The sequence below is a fragment of the Lagopus leucura genome, unplaced genomic scaffold (genome assembly GCF_019238085.1).
Source record: "Lagopus leucura isolate 7727_CA_CO unplaced genomic scaffold, USGS_WTPT01 Super-Scaffold_100001, whole genome shotgun sequence".
Classification (NCBI taxonomy): Eukaryota; Metazoa; Chordata; class Aves; order Galliformes; family Phasianidae; genus Lagopus; species Lagopus leucura.
Window position 1 is genome coordinate 93,861,522 of NW_024962262.1, and position 16,208 is coordinate 93,877,729.

The 16,208-nt window shown below is 36.4% G+C and overlaps 1 protein-coding gene across 4 annotated transcripts in view; it reads left to right on the forward strand.

Moving 5' to 3' along the window:
* Positions 1-16,208, forward strand: part of LOC122177821 (ABI family member 3 binding protein) — a 119,868-nt gene that overhangs the window by 84,369 nt on the left and 19,291 nt on the right. For all 4 annotated transcript variants that reach the window (XM_042867558.1, XM_042867559.1, XM_042867560.1 and 1 more), the window contains 6 exons: positions 5,790-5,885; positions 7,072-7,182; positions 9,545-9,628; positions 10,293-10,361; positions 11,267-11,479; positions 15,864-15,975. In XM_042867558.1, coding sequence (XP_042723492.1) covers positions 5,790-5,885; positions 7,072-7,182; positions 9,545-9,628; positions 10,293-10,361; positions 11,267-11,479; positions 15,864-15,975 — 685 coding nt within the window. The remainder of the gene's footprint in view (positions 1-5,789; positions 5,886-7,071; positions 7,183-9,544; positions 9,629-10,292; positions 10,362-11,266; positions 11,480-15,863; positions 15,976-16,208) is intronic.

A 16,208-nucleotide genomic window follows, 5' to 3' on the forward strand; every position in this document is an offset into this window, starting at 1 on the left:
CTGGTAGTGACATTTTTTGATTAAGTAGAAAAAATAATTAAAAAAAAGCCAGAAGTGTTAACATAATAACAGATATTTAACTATTTTAAGTGTTGTTTATTGTGCTTACTGCTATTTTAGGTCATTACTATAGTATTACTTTAAGCAATTTTTGTCTTAAATGCTTCATCTGGAGTACCCACTAGTGTTTGTTTCTATGTCTTTACAGTAGGGCTACTTACCATCAAGAACTACTTTCACTGTGGTAGATGATGTCAGAAATCCTCACAAAGCTACATTACCTTGTTGTGTAAGCTGAGTATTCACAAGGAAACTGATACCTTCTTTTAAAGTTCTGAAAAATGACACTTTTGCAACACTTTCATTCCTCAGCTATTTAAGTCTTTTCCTCTAAGTGAAGACATCATGAGGAGGTCTGTTAGCTAGATTTTGCATCCTGTCAAGTGGGTCCTTTAAGTTAAACAGGATGTCCAAAGTGCTAAGAAGGAGTGGGCATATATTCTCAACTTTTTATTTGTACATCTAGTCCTGCTGGCATAGCAACTCACTGATACCTTCTTATAACACGACATCTTCTCAAAAGTGCAGAGAGATCACTAATGAATTTTTTACAATTATGACATGACCAAAGAGGGCTGCAGCTTTTAGCAAATTCTTTTCATTCTCTACTATATTCTACCCTTGATGATCAATAAGTAAAATTCCCAAATTTTCTGTAGTGCAAGTACATCACAGTATTGTGGCAAATGCAATATCTGAGCATGTAAGGTTATCCATACTTACAAAAAGCATTTTGTACAACAAAGCATTCAGAAAATCAATTACAAAGAAATCTTTTACAACCCTCCCAAGAAATATGCAATTATGTGTTGCAAATGATCTCTTAAATCCACTGAAAAGACTTAAAAAAGAGAATTTGACTAACTTTGAACCCTAAATCTTACCGAGAAAAAAGTTATTTTTTTTTCAGTAGATGACATGTTAGAGAAATTATAATACAAATTAATATGTTTTGATTATTTTTGAGAGTAGAGAAGTATATTTCTTCCACTATGAAAATAGTATGTTATTTTCTGTAGTTAGATGATGAGAATTCTTTAACCTCTGGTGTAAGCTGTTCAGAATCCTTAACCAGCCTGTAAGAAACAATAAGTTTTCAAGCATTTAAACATTATTTCTTTTTCTGAAGAGTACATTTGTTACTCTGTTGTTTTAAGACCAGATAGGACATTTTACTTCCATCAGGCATCTATGTTGAAAGTGCTCCAGTTCTTCTTCCTGAGCATACACGTTAGCGTCAATGTTTCACCCCATGCAAAGTGTGCTTGGCAGCTGCAAGGCCCAGATGATAAGCTGTGGAGTTTGTTTTTTCCAGCAAAAGTGCATAGGACTGTGGTTGGTTTCCTGGCAGGCTTTTAATTCTCCTGGCTAGCTGTATATGTAGCTGTTATGCCAGCTGGTTAACATGACTGTGGGAAAGTCATTAACATTAACATTAACAGTAAGAGGAGGACAAAGGAGAATATCCACTCTTTGCTGGATGAGGCTGGGAATGTGACCACTGAGGATAAGGAAAAGGCGGAGGTTCTGAATGCCTTCTTTACGTCTGTCTTTAAAAGTCAGACCAGTTATCCTCAGGATACCCCTCTCTCTGACCTGGTAATCTCGGCCGGGGAGCACACTAACCCCCCTGTGATTCTGAAAGAAACAGTCAGAGACCTACTGCTCCAGCTGGACTGTCACAAGTCGATGGGGCCAGATGAGATCCACCCGAGAGTGCTGAGGGAACTGGCAGAGGTGATAGCCGAGCCGCTTTCCATCATCTGTCAGCGCTCCTTGTTGACTGGTGAGGTCCCAGAAGACTGGAGGCTTGCCAGTGTGACTCCCATTTATAAGAAAGGTCGTAAGGAGGATCCGGGGAACTACAGGCCTGTCAGCCTGACCTCGGTGCCAGGGAAGGTTATGGAGCAGATCGTCTTGAGGGAGATCATGCGGCATGTGCAGGGTGACCGGGGGATCAGGCCTAGCCAGCATGGGTTCATGAAGGGCAGGTCCTGTTTGACCAACCTGATCTCCTTCTATGATCTAGTGACCCATCTGGTGGATGAAGGAAAGGCTGTTGATGTGGTCTACCTAGACTTCAGCAAAGCCTTTGACACTGTCTCCCACAGCATTCTCCTGCAGAAGCTGGCAGCCAGAGGCTTGGATGGGTACACTCTTGGCTGGGTAAGGAGCTGGCTGGAGGGCCGGGCACAGAGAGTGGTGGTGAATGGAGTTAAATCCAGCTGGCGACCGGTCGTGAGTGGTGTTCCGCAGGGGTCGGTGCTGGGGCCTGTCCTCTTCAATATCTTTATTGATGACCTCGATGAGGGCATCGAGTGCACCCTCAGTAAATTCGCAGATGACACCAAATTGGCTGGAAGTGTGGATCTGCCTGGGGGTAGCGAGGCCCTACAGAGGGATCTGGACAGGCTGGAGAGCTGGGCTGGAGCCAATGGGATGAGTTTCAACAAGGCCAAATGCCGGGTCCTACACTTCGGCCACAACAACCCCAGGCGACGCTACAGGCTTGGGGCGGTGTGGCTGGAGGACTGCGTAGAGGAAATGGACCTGGGGGTATTGATTGATGCTCGGCTGAACATGAGCCGACAGTGTGCCCAGGTGGCCAAGAAGGCCAATGGCATCCTGGCTTGCATCAGAAACAGTGTTGCAAGCAGGAGCAGAGAGGTGATTGTTCCCCTATATTCAGCACTCGTGAGGCCGCACCTCGAGTACTGTGTCCAGTTTTGGGCCCCTCACTGCAAGAAAGATATTGAGGCCCTGGAACGTGTTCAAAGAAGGGCAACAAAGCTGGTGAGGGGTCTGGAACACAGGCCATATGAGGAGAGGCTGAAGGAGCTGGGAATGTTCAGCCTGGAGAAGAGGAGGCTCAGGGGAGACCTTATTGCTCTCTATAACTTCCTGAAGGGAGGTTGTAGTGAGCTGGGGGTCGGCCTCTTCTCTCGTGTCATTAGTGATAGGACCAGGGGGAATGGTTTCAAGCTACGGCAGAGGAGATTCAGGCTGGACATGAGGAAGTATTACTTTTCAGAAAGGGTGGTCAGGCACTGGAATGGACTGCCCAGGGAGGTGGTGGAATCACCGACCCTGGGGGTGTTCAAGGAAAGGCTGGATGTTGTGTTGAGGGACATGGTTTAGTAGGAGCTATTGGGAATAGGTGAACGGTTGGACTGGGTGATCTTTTAGGTCTTTTCCAACCTTAGTGATTCTATGATTCTATGATTCTATGATTCTATGAAAGGAGCAGGGGTTGCACCTTCTTGACTAGCATTCCTTTTTATTTTTCTGCCATGTTTTAAGTCATTTTAAATAAATTATCTACAATTTAAAGACGTGGATTGTTGTATTTACTTCCATGTATGTAATATACCTTACCCAAGCATTATCTGGTTTAATTTTTAGCATTTAAAAACTTCCGGACAAAATTCAGCAAACAAAGTTTCAACATTTAGCCTCCGTTCTGAGAGACAGTTGGTTTTCATTAGAACAGACAGCAACTTTATGCTCTCCTTGGTTTTTATTTTTGAAACTGTGAGTGTATAGCAAAGTTCTACAGGAATTCAAATATTAAGGTGTAATGTGTAGATGCAGTACTGGGGAACATGGTTTCGTGGGCAGCATTGGTGCTAGGTGGACAGTTGGACTAGATGATTTAGAGCACTTTTCCAACCTTAATAATTCTATGATTATATATGCTCTAATTTTTATCATTATTTTATATGCTCTAATTGTTTATCAACAGCACTTTTCTACTTCTTCCCTTCTAATGGCATTCCTGCTTTTAGAGATGCATTAGTTAGTTTTAAGCTGTCTCAGACCCCATGCATGCTTAAAAAATAATAATTTAAAAAATTGTAACTTAAAGAAACATGGATACACATTCATCTAACGAAATTATTCTCAGTTCTATTACAAGTTCGGATGAATGTTGAAATGCTTATACTATGGCAGCTAACATAGCCTGCTTAACACAAGTGCTATGATAAATACAGAAAGCTGTAGGACATTGCAGGTACTTTGTGTAGAAACAAACGTCAGTGATTTTGAAGAGCATTAAAGTACTCAAAATTGAGACTTTTGTCAAAAGGAGCATGTTTTACAAACCTAATGATAGTGCACGGTTCTGAACTAAATGTTTCTTCTGCCATCTGGAATGTTTACAACATTTTTTTTTTGTTGCTAGCTGATACAACTCAGAACAGATTGTGATTCCCAATTATATAGTTAAGAATAGAGGCAGGCTTTTTGAAGACACAGGTGCAGAACTAAGTTAGACTTGTAACAGATACTTGCGAGCCTGGGTGATTTTGTGAGATTAGGCAATGTAATGATACATTTTGTTGAAGTATTTATTGTGGGGTAAAGTTAAGAAGTTAGTATGCTTTGTCTGATGCCTATGCTCAATAAGATTTCTTTTTCTTTTTAAAGCTAACACTGATGTTCTCATACACCTTCCTCAAATGCCATTCACAAGAAACACTGATTAGTGCTCTGGTGCTTTGTATACCTGAAGACCTAATTAATTAACCACTTTAGTTACCTGAAGACAAATTGCAGTTATATTAAAATCACACAATACATTTAGGATTTTCAGTCACAGGGACCAGAAGACCCACATCTTGATACAACTTACTTCAAGTCTCATTATTTTAACCTGTAGGGAATCATTTCATGTTTCCATACTGCTTCTTTACTCTGTGAGGAATAGTGAGACTCAGTCATATTTTTAGAGTGCATACTTTCCATCCAATTCCATTTTTACTGTGGATTTCTAAGATATACTTAGCACCAATAGTGAAACAGTAAAATATATTTAAAAAAATAGGTTCTTCATATGTTGAAATACCAGTGTAGTCAGTAACAAGTTGAAGACTGGATTATAAAAATATGAAAACCTTTGTCGAAATGTTTAGATCACATGGAAATAGGCTATCCAATTTGATCATTAATCTCTTATTTATTTTCCTTTTAGATTTCAAGGTTTTCTCTCATGTCATGAGAAAGGGTGAATTTTTCACAAACGTGATGATCACAATGTGTGATCTTCTCAGTCTACCATATTAAGAGATTTTCATAAAGTAAATACACTTATTTACTTTATCCTATGAATGGATAAGGATTATCCTATGAATGTCAGCATGCGAAACAGTTTATTTGTACTAGAAGTTGCATTGATCTTTTTAATGTCATTTAATTTATTTATATTTTTAAAGCGTTAATATTCCTTTTAAGTAGGACATTCTTCTGTATATAAACTGAATTTTATAGACATTTTGCCTCCAGTACTCCAAGTGTAGATTGTTTGTTTTCTGAATTCCTGTAGTTATTCAGTATAGACAACAACCAAAGACATTATTTTTAAGGAAAAGAAGAATTTCATCATTTACAAGAATCAACAGACATCCTCTGTGCTGAAAATCTGAAATGTTTCTTGTACTCATCTTTGCACTTATAATTATGGTTTACATCATCAGTTTTCCCTTAATCTTATTCTCTATTTCTAAATATACCTTCATCAATGAATACTTAGAATTAAAGTGTAGACTTTCTAGATCAAGACTACTTTCTACTTACTTGAATAGGAAAATAAAATAGATATAACAAAGGTATCACTAAAAATACCAATTTTGCACTTCATGTTGGTGAGAGTTTGAACCTATACAATGTAGAATTGTTTCATAAGTCAGTACTGCCCTGTAGAAAATAGTTTACTCCCTTTCCCTTCACAGATGACATATATACACCTGAGGATATTGCCAGACATATTGGCATGGATGTAAAAAAACCTTTGGAATATATTGACACCTGGGAGAAGCCATTCTCTGGTAAGATTAACTGAAAAAAAAAGATACAGAGATTTCTAATAGCTATGAAAAATCAAGACATTATCTTTCTTACATAAAAACACCTCCGCTGAAGAAGAGAAATTCTTAATCGTCATATTCATGCATATACTTCTTACTTCAGGATGGTTGTAAGAGATAAAAATAAGAATATTTTGTGGCCTCTTCTTATTTTGTGGCACATGTTTGCAACTATAAATTACCATCATCACTGTTTGTTTCACCCATTTGGTCAAACAGCCACAGTACTGTAAGCGCTGATTATTTTCATTCTTATATAGTCTAGATAGCAAGGGAGAATAGATAATCAAAATACATTCCCACTGATAAGAAGGCTTTGTTGGATGTTAGGATAGTTAGGAAAATTTTAATGCGAGGGATGTTGCAAAATACCAAGGTGGAATGAAATAGCTTGAGTTTCTTTACATGTGCTCTCCCAGTCTTATCAGTTTTAACTCTCTTGAAAGAGAGACAATTGCATTTTCCAAACATTCAGAATATTTTAACTGAAGATATGCAAAAACAGTATATGTTATTTGTGATATGTTATTATCAGAATTTGGTTGCTTCAGCCTACGTGGCTGCTTCAGACATTTCTAGCAGAATACCAGTCTTTACACATGTCAATCCATACAGAGATTTTTTCATTTTTTTACATTAAAGTAGTATTGGATAACATATCTCTAATAATAATTCACCTTTGCTACATCTTACACTTCAATCTGAGGGGGACTGGTTTTATCAGTTAGAAAGTACAGAAGTAATGAATTCTGTGAGTAGGGCACTGAAGAAGTTTCCAACTACACTCAGATACTGTTTACTGTGGGAAGAAGTATCCCATTGGCTTCCAAAAAAAGAATGGTTGGCAGAAATGAGACTAACTAACTACACATAAAATAAACCTTCAAAGCATTTGTACAAAATCCCAGAGGATCTTTATTTTATCGCTGTAAGCTTGGTTTAAGATACCATAACACACACTTTCCAAAGAATTCAAGACTGAAAATACAACTGTATTTATTTTCATGCTTCATGTCTTTGCTTTTACTACTAAATCAAACGTGAAATAGTATTTCAGATGTCAGAATATGACTTCTATTGTATTTTCTGACTATTTATTGACTTGGAGGTTAAATAATTAATGACAGTGTCCTATTATGTCATTCAGGAGCTACATCACCTAGACCTCAGCATCCTCCTATACCTCCTGTCAAGCCTACACCAATGCGAAGAAAGCCTCTGCCTCCAAACACTGTGACGGGTAAACCAGGCATGCCAGGTATCTCAGCCTTTTCAGCATGAACATTTTATGTGTTACTTAACTCACTATCTGTGTACAGGAGAATTTTATAGTATAAATTCTTTCTTAAATTAAATGTGATATCTATAAAAACCAGTTTTCTTAAAGAGCCTTGTGTCTTTTGTCTGAATATATAAATTATTTCTATATAGAAACAGATATATTTAACCTTGTTATGTAACTCATCCACAGTAAGGGAGGTGAGAGCAAACCAGCATCAAATGAGCATAATACAAATCATCCTTTAAATAGATCAACGATAAAAACATTTCATGTCTACTAATAGCATTTGCAGTTATTTAATGTATGTATCAGATGGGAGATATCAGATATTATGCTTCAATACATATCCACAGCTGATAATTTATAAAAAATTCTGTCCTGTGTATCTGGCACATGCATTAACCGCTGGATATAGCTTGAGCTAATAGGCAGGCAAAACTAACTTATCTGGGACGTAGAGGAATAGAAGTTATCACATGTACAATGAGTTTAGCTTCATTTATGTGTAACAGTGTTCTTGCTTCTCAGTATCATTGTTAGAGCATGCAGAATCTTTTGCATTTCCTGTTTTATTTTAGTTTTATCCTGACGCTAATACTCAGTATCACTTCGTATGTATTTGGATTTGAAATTAGAATCCAAAGGTTAATAGGTTAATGTTAATTCATCTCACTCTGCTTAGTATCATAATACTCCCCTCCTCATATTACTCTTTTTATTTCACTGGAAATATGAACGTCTCGGTTCTGCTTTATTAATCATTTCACTTTATTTGTTTTGTTTTATTTCATTTGGGGAATTTGTGTGTTATTAAGGCAAGAAAGTTATGAATTTTTTTCTCCATTTTCATGAAAGCAAAGACCACCTTTCTGTTTGGGTCTGTCAAGGAAGACTCTTTTGACTTCTATGTCCTTTGCTACAGAATCTAAGCTGATCCATCTCTGCCGACATCGTTGTGAGAAAGCTTACCCCAGTAGCAGATCTTCATGGTGGCAGGACCTAAATAAATCTTTAATATTTTGTGCAGCAATTTAGAAGTAAAGATCTCAAAGATGGTTGAAACAAGCTGTGTATCTGCACAACAGCAGAGCTAAGAAGTGTCTGCACTTCCTGTTGACTGGTGGTATTTTCTTAGTAATAGCTAAAACAGAACATTAGACCTTGTCAGTCTTAATATGTAGCACACAAAAAAATTTGCCTCGATGCATTTTCATTTGCTTGTAATGGGATCTGTTCTTATTTTCCCCATTAAATCTCTAATTCATCTAACAGCATTTTGGAATTCCACCTTTTTTTTTTTCCATACACTAGTGGCCAGGTTATGGAGTAGTCATCTGTTGTCATGTCTTCCTAGACATTCAAGACAGAATAAATTGGTTAGATGACCTGGACCTTCCTTGTAGGGCCAGTAGTAGATTTTCCTTTTTCTTTGTTTCATAGTGTTTATTCAGCTTAGTTTTAAACACCGTGTAAGTTTCTTTCAGTTCTCTAGAGAGGTTGTTCCACATCATTAACAGGAAAATTTTGCTTCAATGTTCCTCTTGGATTTTCCCTTTCATAATTTTCTTCTGTTTCTCCTTCTTATTAATGCCGTGATTAATTCCTTACTTGTATCTTTCTCACTCGTCCACTAGGTGAATGTTATGAGAAAGTCTATATGCAGGCATTAAAAGTCTCTTAGCTATGTTAAAAAAAAAAAAAAAAAAAAAAAAGTTCCAAAGCATTTGTGGAACTGGACTGAAGTGAGAAGTAAGAATCTAAAATTTCCACTGTCCACTTTTATACTACCTTCATTCTTTGAACTTAATTCATCAACATTCTGCCTTCAGTCATCATGTTATGTGTTGTACTGCCAGTGAAGGTGACTACATTATGTAGTTTGTGGATTTTTGGAGGTGAGATTTCATAGCCACAATTGTCTGGTAGGTTTCTGAATATCAGTTACTGACTTAGCTCTTTTGTCTTGTAAAGAAATGTGCTCTTTTATTCAAGAAACAGAATGTTAATGTTGGTTATTTTATGACTTTTACCAGTGCTTTATAGCCAGGTCATGTTCTAGCTAACTGAAGTTCTTAAAGACAGTCTCCAAATAACAAAGAATTTTATTACTAGATTTCAAGGGTAAGTTATATTGCCAATATGGACAACTCAGACTTTTTAAATCCAACTGGAAGCTATTGAGTAAGGTTTGAGGGAAGTAGTTTTAATGAAAGTATTTACCCACATATTTTATGAAGTAGTCATCAGAAATCGGAATTCTGATGAGAATGAAGTAGCTTTTTGATTTTCTGAATAGTGAATGCCTTTTTGCCATAAGCTTCTCCTTCTGTCACCGTAGCTAAACCAGCTGGACCAACAATGCCCGTGAAGACAGGAGTGCCTTATAAGACACCAACAGCTTTTGCAACTCCAGAGTATTATGGTGAGTATAACACAGACAGTTCTGAACTGTTTGTTTGTTTGTTTGTTTTCTAAAATGCACTTAAGTTCCCTCTTTTTTTCTTGTTTCCTTTTCTTGAATACACTGATCCACCATATATTTAATATAAGAAGTACTCTATCTGGGATGATTCTGATTTCTGTTTTGCCACTTTGTCTAAATTGGTAAATTGGCTGAATTCATATCAGTGTCTTCTAATATACACCTTTGTAAAAGGAGAACATGATGACCCTTCTATCTTGGTAGAAATCAATACATGCTAAGCAGGACTTCAGTACTATTCAGTGTCTACTTTTAGTCTGTGAGAGAAGTAAATAAGACACTTCTTTTACTGAACATTTCATTTTGTATAGAATATAAATTAAAATTGTTAACTTGACAGTGGCAAACACTCAAGGTGGTTGTGGTATCCTACTACCTAAGATCAATATGTTACTATCTAGATCAGAAAAAAAAAAGAGTGCAATAGGATAAACATAATGATCTGTTGTGAATTAATCTTTTATAAAATCATGTAGGAGTAAGCTACAAGTGGAGGAACACTTCCAGTAATGATTTAAAATGCCAGAAGAACTGTGAAATTCTAGAGTTCTAACATTGAAACAATATTTATTGCAAACTGAGTCATAACTGTGTCTCCTTACAGTTGATGCAACTGTCTTCAGTTCAAGCCCTACGTCAGAAACAGACTCTTCAGGCAAGCCAAGGTACCTAGGTAGGATTTTAAAAGCTATGTTATTTCAATTTGGGGAAATATATGGAAACAGTTTTTAATCAAAATTTTCTTGTTTGATTATTTGAGGGCCAGAACTTCATTTGATTCTTTTTCACCTCAGTCAGATGAAAGGGCTCTGTGGAGAATCAGGATCACCAGCCTGTTCTTGGCTGCATTTTACATCTATTCTGTTTTCTTCCATATTACAGCCTCCTACTTCGCAGTCTAGCAAATTTGAATTTTAGAGCTAATGAGTTTTTAATTATAAATTTCAGTAATTTTCTTTTACAAATTTTCACGCAGAATGCAAGACATTTGCCTCAGGTTTTCTTCAAGGTTTGATCCTGTACTGCTGAAAATGTTTGAGATTCTAGCATTTTCTAGAAGCTGCAAGTTAATGACTGAATTACTCTCAACTAAACACTACTCTTGCTGGTGGACTAGTGGGCATTACGTCTTCGTATTATCATAGCACTCAAAAGTTGCAAATGAAATTGTGGTGTCACTTTGCTGTAGAAAGAGTACAACCCGTTGTACTCTTCACAACAAAATTTAATTATTTCAAATTGTTTAACAACATGCATTACTCATTAGTGCCTGTAAAGTAACTTTTCATCAGCGGTGACCATGGGAAGAGAGTGAAGTGAGTGCAGATCCCATATCTAAAACAACCAAATAAATAAGAAAATTTTAAAAATAAATAAATAAGTCAGAGCAGCTTAGAGAGAGTATTGAATATATAGTTTTTAATTCTTGAAGTCAAAAAATGGATTTTGACTTGTGCATATTTTTGCTACAGTCCCTGAACTGGAAGTTGCATACTGGGTGGAATTGCGTTGATGTTTTACTAAAGCATCAGTGTTTGTACTTTGTATGGAATAATAACCTTTTCTTATTGCTTTTAGCACCCCATGTCAAATATATGAAGAAAGATGATGATGTGCCTTGCTCTATCACAAGCTCTCTTGAACATTTCCCTCAAGAAGAGGCTGGCATCAAAGAAGAACCTACCCGTCCTCCACAGAATCCTCCCACCAACCTCACAGTTGTGACTGTTGAGGGCTGTCCAACTTTCGTCATATTGGACTGGGAGAAACCAGACAATGATACTGTTACTGGTTGGTTTGATTTTTCATCTATTTTATCAGATTACAGTATTTCTGTGGTTTTATGCAATTTAAGAAAATACTGTTACTTGAAAGGAGCTTTTGTGTCATGCTACTGTCTGTCAAGTACGTGTAAGAAAATGCTAATAGATTAGAACAAGATTTTCTCAGCTGTATCACTGGAGACTCTGATGACACAAAAAGATACTTAAGAAATATGACCGTATCTTCCCTTCATTTCTAACATTTCTGTTTACTGTAGATAAGAAAAACTTTTCAACCCTTCCGGTAAGAACAAATCAAGAAGTTCTAGCAATGTAATAGAACTCTTTATTATTAAGTTACATACACACAACGGAGACATCTTTTGTGCCTTACAGATGTTTTTGATTAGTGAATCAGCAAGCCAGACATAAGCCAGAATGCTTACATCATTCTAGTAGATCAGCAGAACTCTGCCACATATGATCTGTAGTATCCACCATAAGGTCACCAAGTTCTCTCTGTTTAAAAACATCTGTTTATTTTTTCTCATTTGTAAAACGTTATTGTATTGAGAGTAAACACTTTGTGAGGCAGGCATGAATGAGTACCTAGATGGGTAAACGTGTAAGAAGACCACTCGTAATTCTTCCATCATCTTCCATGTATTAACACAAGCTGACCAGATTTGAACATTTGAGAGGAATTTATGGTTCCTCTGTACTGTCAGAAAATGACTTTCATTTTTACCTCTGACATAAAAGAAAATTTTGATTTGCAGCGTCACTGGTACGCCACTACTATGGCCAACCAGATTTGACTGTGTTACTTTACAAGAGAATAGAACAGTTAAAAGTAGGAACTCTGGAGAGCAAGACTTGATGATTAGCCATTCACTTTAGAATATAAGTGGGATGTTTTCAGATGTTGCTCTATGTGCCTTTCATGACAGATTTGAGTGCAGAGGTATAATAATGACTGTCACAAATTCTCTTTCCCAAATTAATCCTTTCTTGTTCCTCTAGAAATGATTGCTAGGTTCAGCCTCCATTCTTTCTTGCTCTTTCCACAGTTTTGGGAAATAATAAATGCAAATTGAATGAACATAAAACAAAAATTAACCTGCATCTTCTGAGAAACAGGAAAAAAGTTGCCTCTCCTGATGAATGAAAAGGGGGAACAAATGTCTTTAGGCTAATATAAAGTATCAACAATAGATAGGAACGGTTACCTAACTTGCTGTGTTGTGCTGTTAAAAAAGAAGCGTGAACCTATTCATAGCCTAAGTATGAGGCTGAGGAGAGGCTATGTGAACAGTCCCCATTCTAAGCAGTACTGCAGTGCCTCTTTTTGTTTTGCTCTGTTGTTTTTGTTGACATTTAGAGACATTTTCTCCACATACCTAACCTTAGTTTGATTAGGTCAGATATTCACTTAGTCTGCATGTTTTCTTGGAAGCAGGCCTGCTGTTTTTCTTGAACGTGTCATACCCACTGCAGCACAACCAGTTCAATTACAGAAATATAAAAATATTTACATTATAGCTGGGAAAAATGTCAACATGCATCATGTAGTGATGAAAGCAAGGCCTGGTTGCCATTTAAATACAGTCTTATTTCCTTTCTTTTTCACATTTGCAGTGAAAACAGACCAAGCAATGCACACTGTATTTTGTGTCTTTAGGTGGAAGTGCTTGCTGTAATCACTGTAAAAATTAATTTTGTGTGAGATTCTTCTGGAACACTTGTCTGAGACACCTGGCATAACCCTCTCTCTTCTGAGAATGGAGATTAAAACTTTCTGCAGAACATACAAATAGGATTCATTTTGTTTCACTGAGATAAATAGTTTTCATTCTAGGTAGCTTAATTTCTAGAAGTAACAACAATCCCATAAAAACAATTTTGATTCTTTTTAAATTCAATATGTGTAACACATAATGTTTGAACTCTGTGGTTTACAAATACTCCCAATGAGTTTGTCTCTGTAACTTCAAAAAAATAACTCCATTATTGATTCATCCAAAGATATTTTCTGGATTCAGGAGAAGGAGGCAATGAATCCCCATTTTTTCAAAAAGGTGATTATTTCATGCTGGCACAAATACAGTATTACTTGTTTAGACAAACAAATCAAATTTTCTGTCATCTCTTCTTATTTTTGTGCATGTTTTCTCAAAGTTCTGATTTGGGCGACAGATTTTATTTTTTTTTCAGATAGAACTGTGGAAACAGTGGTGTAATTTTTTAAGCCTTTTTTAAGAAAGAATTGCTCTGGTTGACCTTTAGCTAATGTATTGCATGAGGGTTTTCATCATTCTGGTTATTACTAAAAACAAAGTTGTACTTCAGTAATGGAAAGGTCTGACAAATAATACCAGAGCAGTGATCAAGCTTACCTTGTTGTTTTCATAAAGGCTACAAATGTCAGGGACCAAGACATTTTTGCTGGTGTTCTGCTAGTCTGGTTGTGTTGCCTCAGTGTATTGCCTCAGAGCAGCATATTCTCTAATCCACTGGGGTTCATTGTTCGTATGTAGTAACAACCTGGTGCTGAATGCATTCCAGTAATTCTTTGTGTGTGTGCGTGCAAGCACATGCCTATGCACACATTGTTTTATGTTTTATTTTTCAACTTGAATGAGTTAAAAGTTCAAATCACATGGTTTTTTGCATCTGAGCTATCCATTTCTGCAGGTCTGTGATTTTGTTTTTAATAGGCAGTGGTCTTCTGCTCTTCAGGGGTGTCTTCTAGAGGAGCACTTTTGAGCAATGAAAGTTTGAAATCTTCAGTATCAGCAGTAATTCTTTTCTTCATGCTGATTTTCTTACATGCTCTTAAACCTATTTTAAAGTTTAATTTTGCTCCATATATGCTCCAAATAACTGAGACTATTTTAAGATATGATATAAAAATACCCTTTTGAAACTATTATGGCAAGTGATTTAAAATCCACATGTGCATGTATATATGTAATTACCAGGACTGAATGACTGGCTTAGAAGCTTGGAATTTTAGAACACCAATGTTTTAGGGATGCTTTGCACTCCCACTTAATTTTATCACCATTAAATAACTTACTACAGTGTTTTCAGTGTCTGCTTTTTGCAAGAAGAATGCAAAGAAAGACAGAGCTGCATATTCACAGTCAAAATTAGATCAGTTCATTTCTGTATTTGTGCTTACGTTCATTTTCATACACAATTAGGAGAGACAGAGAGTCTGAAAGTCCAGCAATACTTGTGAGAATTTTATTCCTTTTCAACACTGAGTTTCACTGCAGGTAATGTTTTATCTTTCCATGTTGACAACAAATGGATATACTTGTATGGAGAAATTAAGAATAAAAAAAAAAAAAAGCCCTACGGCTTGCTAGTATTTACTTAAAAACTTCAAAATTAATAGTGTCATGAGAGAAAAAAACAAACAGGAAAGGAAGTAGTTTTGTAGGGTTCATAGGTAGTTCCTTTGTTCATTTTTGCAGTATAATACATGCTTTATTCCACCATGCTATAGATCTAAATTACGCATGTTCTTTGAAAATGTTTTGCTATGCTAGCTTACAATTAGCAAAGCTGAACTTGGGATTATAGACAATTTTTAGGAAGATAAAGTAAGATCCTGAGAAGCTGTGAATTTCTTAACAGAGAGGAAAATCAGCAATATACTCCATGTTTTCATTAGATGAGGCAGTTGTGAATCACATTGGGGGATGCATATAAAGAAAGACTGTGTCTTGGACTTAGCTATGGTTTCACAGACTCGTAGAATCATAGAATTACAAGGTTGGAAACAACCTATAAGATCATCTAGTCCAACCATCTCCTCATCATCATTGCCACCACAAGCTACTAAACCATATCACTTGTTGAAGGTTATCTTCTTCCCAACCACATGACTTGCTCTTGGTGGTACATACCAGTGAGATAAAGAGAAAGTAATAGGCCTCTATAAGTAATATACAAAATTCTAAAATGCCATATTCCCTAAGTGCACAACCAAAATTAGTGTGGAAATCTTAAAAACTTAGCTTCGTCAAGGTTTAAGCATTTAGAAACTGTAATTCCATTTTTGATTCTTCTTCATTCAGACAAAAGGATATTTAAACTTCTTTGTGTTCAGAATTCTGTCAATAGCATGCCTTTGGCAGAGGTGAGATGTTGAATATCCTCTGTCCCTCAACTAAATTATGAGAAAAGATGAGGGACTAGACACTCATCAATGTGTAATTGGAACTCTTCAGGTGTTTTTCTAGCTGTTTTAGAATAATGATGCCCAGACTTGTTCACATGAGACATCCATGCAGCCTGTTAGACAGTGGAAGATGAGAAAAAGATGAGAAAAGAGAGAGCAATAAAGATGCTCAAGCTAGAGCTACTATTTCAGCAAATTTCTCTTTACGGTAATTTTGCAGAGTATGAGGTTGTGTCAACTGAAAATGGAGTGACTGATGGTGAAAAGGAGAAGTCAATTATCACTACAAATCAAACGCATTCTACTGTGGAAAACCTGAAACCTGACACAAGGTAATTAAATAAGAATATTTTCTAAGTTAATTCAACTAATCTAGACTGTCTGCTAAGTTCTACTTCAAATGAAAATGTATTATATGTATAAATGTAAGAACAGTTACTTCAAATAATACATATACTTATAATGTATTAGAGCAAATTGGTTTTAATCCTGCTCTGATAGGAAAAGGTATGCTTGTATATTGCTTCCTTTTAACAGATAATGCAGTTCTGAGGAATGTTTAGGA